This window comes from Miscanthus floridulus, unplaced genomic scaffold, assembly GCF_019320115.1.
Source record: "Miscanthus floridulus cultivar M001 unplaced genomic scaffold, ASM1932011v1 os_2657_1_2, whole genome shotgun sequence".
NCBI lineage: Eukaryota > Viridiplantae > Streptophyta > Magnoliopsida > Poales > Poaceae > Miscanthus > Miscanthus floridulus.
Window position 1 is genome coordinate 1 of NW_027098435.1, and position 2,865 is coordinate 2,865.

The window sequence follows — 2,865 nt, forward strand, 5'->3', positions numbered from 1 at the left end:
CCGCTGTTGCGCCCACTAGCCCTCTCGCCACCACCGCCCATGCCCCCCACCCTGCCCTTTGTGCACCGCCGCCTAGCTCCGCATTGCCGGCGAGCTCTACGACACCGGCAAGCACACTGGTGACCTTCATGAGCCACCCGCCTGCTATCTGCGCCATCGCTACCCATGCCACCCCCACACTGCCCTCTTTGTACCGCCGCCCAACTCTGCGTTGCTAGCTAGCCTGCGGCGCTAACGAGCACACCAGTGACCGCCACGCGCCACCCACCCACCCTCTGCGCCACTGCCGCCCATGTCGTCCCCACCCGACCTCTGTGTGCCGCCGACCAGCTCCACGTTGCCGGGGAGCACACTAGTGACCTTTAAACGCCGACGTGCCTCCATTCGCCGAAGCAGCAAGGAGATATTTGCGCTGAAAGCTCATGTTGCAACAACATATGTTTCAGGTATTTCAGAGGTACGTTGCAAGTATTTTATATCGAAGTTGCAAAAGTAGATTGAGATATTGCAAAAGTAGATCGGGATATTGCATATGTTGTAATGGCTATGTATGAATGTTTCAAGTGTATGTACCAAATGTTTCATCTGTATCAGATATATGTTGCAAGTGTTTTATCTGGATATTGTAAAAGTAGATCGGGATATTGCAAATACATGCATGTTTCAAGCGTATGTTTCAAGTGTTTTAGATGTTTCATATGTATGTTGTAAGTGTTTCATCTCGGATGCTGCATATGTTTGCAATGGCTTTTAAGTGTTTCAGATGTATGTTGCAAGTGTTTTGGCAATTTCGAACATATGTTGCAAGTATCTCATCTAGAAATTTCAAAAGTAGATCGGTGTTGCACATGTTGCAATAGGACCCACCTGCCGCAGCCACTGCTGCAGCTGCTAGGGTGCCGCTGAGCGGGGTGCAGATGGGCGCGTGGCACCGTCCGACGCTAGCGCTCTGGATCGAACGTCCGAGCGCTAGCAAGTCCCATTTTTTATGTGAAATTCAAGCAACAAAATTTTTTACCATCTGAACCATGCTCATTAAGACTTTATTATATGACGTCTTGCCCATGATACGCTTAAGATAGTTTTTATTCCTGCAGGAATTAAGAATCTCTTGGAATTCGCATCCCATCATAAGTTAGTAGATGGATGGAGAAGTCCTTGAACAGCCTTTGGCCATCCTACGAACAAGTCAGATATATAATAAACAAAATCTCATGTAGAATTAAAATAATTTATATTCTAAAAGTACATAGGACTATACAACAACATTTCTGCCCACCATATTGAGTTATTTATTACTCCACGCGGCGCGCCAGCATGTGTATGCTCATACCAAATGAAGTTGTCACTATCTCCACATAAGAGTATGACTAAATAGGAAACTATATATATGAAGTGGGATGTGTTTTGTGCAACATGTGAAGGTAAAACTGTATAAACTATAAGGATACCCCACATGTTGCCACTAGACTTATTTAGAGATAAAACCGTACCGTTTTATGTATGAGTTAAACCTACATGTTTTTACGTCCATTTTTATCAAAATCGTGCAATGCAATCAAAGAATCCCATAAAAAGCTAATAGAATTAGATCAAATTATAAGGTGATGCAATGACAAAACAAAAAGCAATATATATATGCATGCGTGAATAGCTTGCATAAAGATGTTGAAAGTTAGAAGGATCAAGATGATATGGTTATTAGTGTGAGATGATGTGGATGACTTGCATGTTCAAATAGAACTTGTAATGGGGATATCTGATACTCACGTAAAATATATTTGGAGGCAAATTTGAGTGTCAATATAATGGCTTTTTCCTGGGGCCACATGTCCGCTGGACAGCTCATTAGCCACCCAAATACAAAGAGAACTGTAGCCGGCCTATTTACTCCTTTCTCTCCTATTCTCACGGTAAACGCGTGGTTTCAAAGGCGTGTGTTAGTTACAGTTTAATGGCTGCCGTTGCCTCATGCTTTCCCTTCGGATTCAAATATATGCCTCCTCTCGTTTTCAACCTCCCGTCCAAACTTTTGGCCACCACCTCTCCACCCTCCTTCCAAGGGCCACCATGAGGGCGCCTGTCCTCTCCTTCATCCTCGTCCTGGCTGTCGTCGCCACCGTGCCCCTGGTCCCGGCGGTGGTGTGCATCTCGCGGTACGAGAAGTACGAGAGCAAAGTTGAAGAAGCAGGCGGATATGGACCACCGGAGAAGGCTACCGAGAAGCCCATGGAGCAGACCATGGACGCGCGAGCCACACCAGCGATGACCGCCAACACCTACGACCAGAAGAAACCCATTGAAGAAGCTGACACGGACACGGCCTCCACTACGAAGGTAAAGAAAGAGAAATCTGATGATTCGGATGAATCTGCTCCTAGGAAGGTAAAGAAGGCAAAGAAGGAGAAGTCTGACGAGTCTGTAGATAAGAAGGAAAAGCAGAAATCTGATTATTTGGACGAATCTGTATCTTCCAAGAAGGAAAAGAAGGAGAAATCTGATGGTTCTGGTGCATCTTCATCTTCTAAGAAGAAGAAGAAGTTTGAAGAAGAAGCATCTCTCAGTAAGAAGGAAAAGAAGAAGTCTCGTGGTTCAGACAAACATGCATCTGGAAAGAAAGAAAAGCAGGGCAAGTCGGATGATTTGGACAATACATCTCCCAAGAAAGAAAAGAAGGAGAAATCCATCGATTCGGATGCATCTGCATATCTTAAGAAGGAGGAGAAGAAATCTGGCGCGGACGAAGCCACGTCTCTTAAAAAGGAAAAGAAGGAGAAGACGGAGGAGGGGAGGAAATCTGAGGACTCCACGCCCGTTGACGCCTCCGCTGATGACCGCGACGCATATGTATCGAAAAGTGTCTAA

General features: G+C 45.5%; 1 protein-coding gene across 1 annotated transcript; it reads left to right on the plus strand.

The window, feature by feature from the left end:
* The first annotated feature begins 2,070 nt into the window (after positions 1–2,070).
* Positions 2,071–2,865, plus strand: LOC136535295 (uncharacterized). Its single transcript, XM_066527592.1, has one exon. It carries the CDS (start codon positions 2,071–2,073, stop codon positions 2,863–2,865), a length of 795 nt encoding a protein of 264 aa, XP_066383689.1.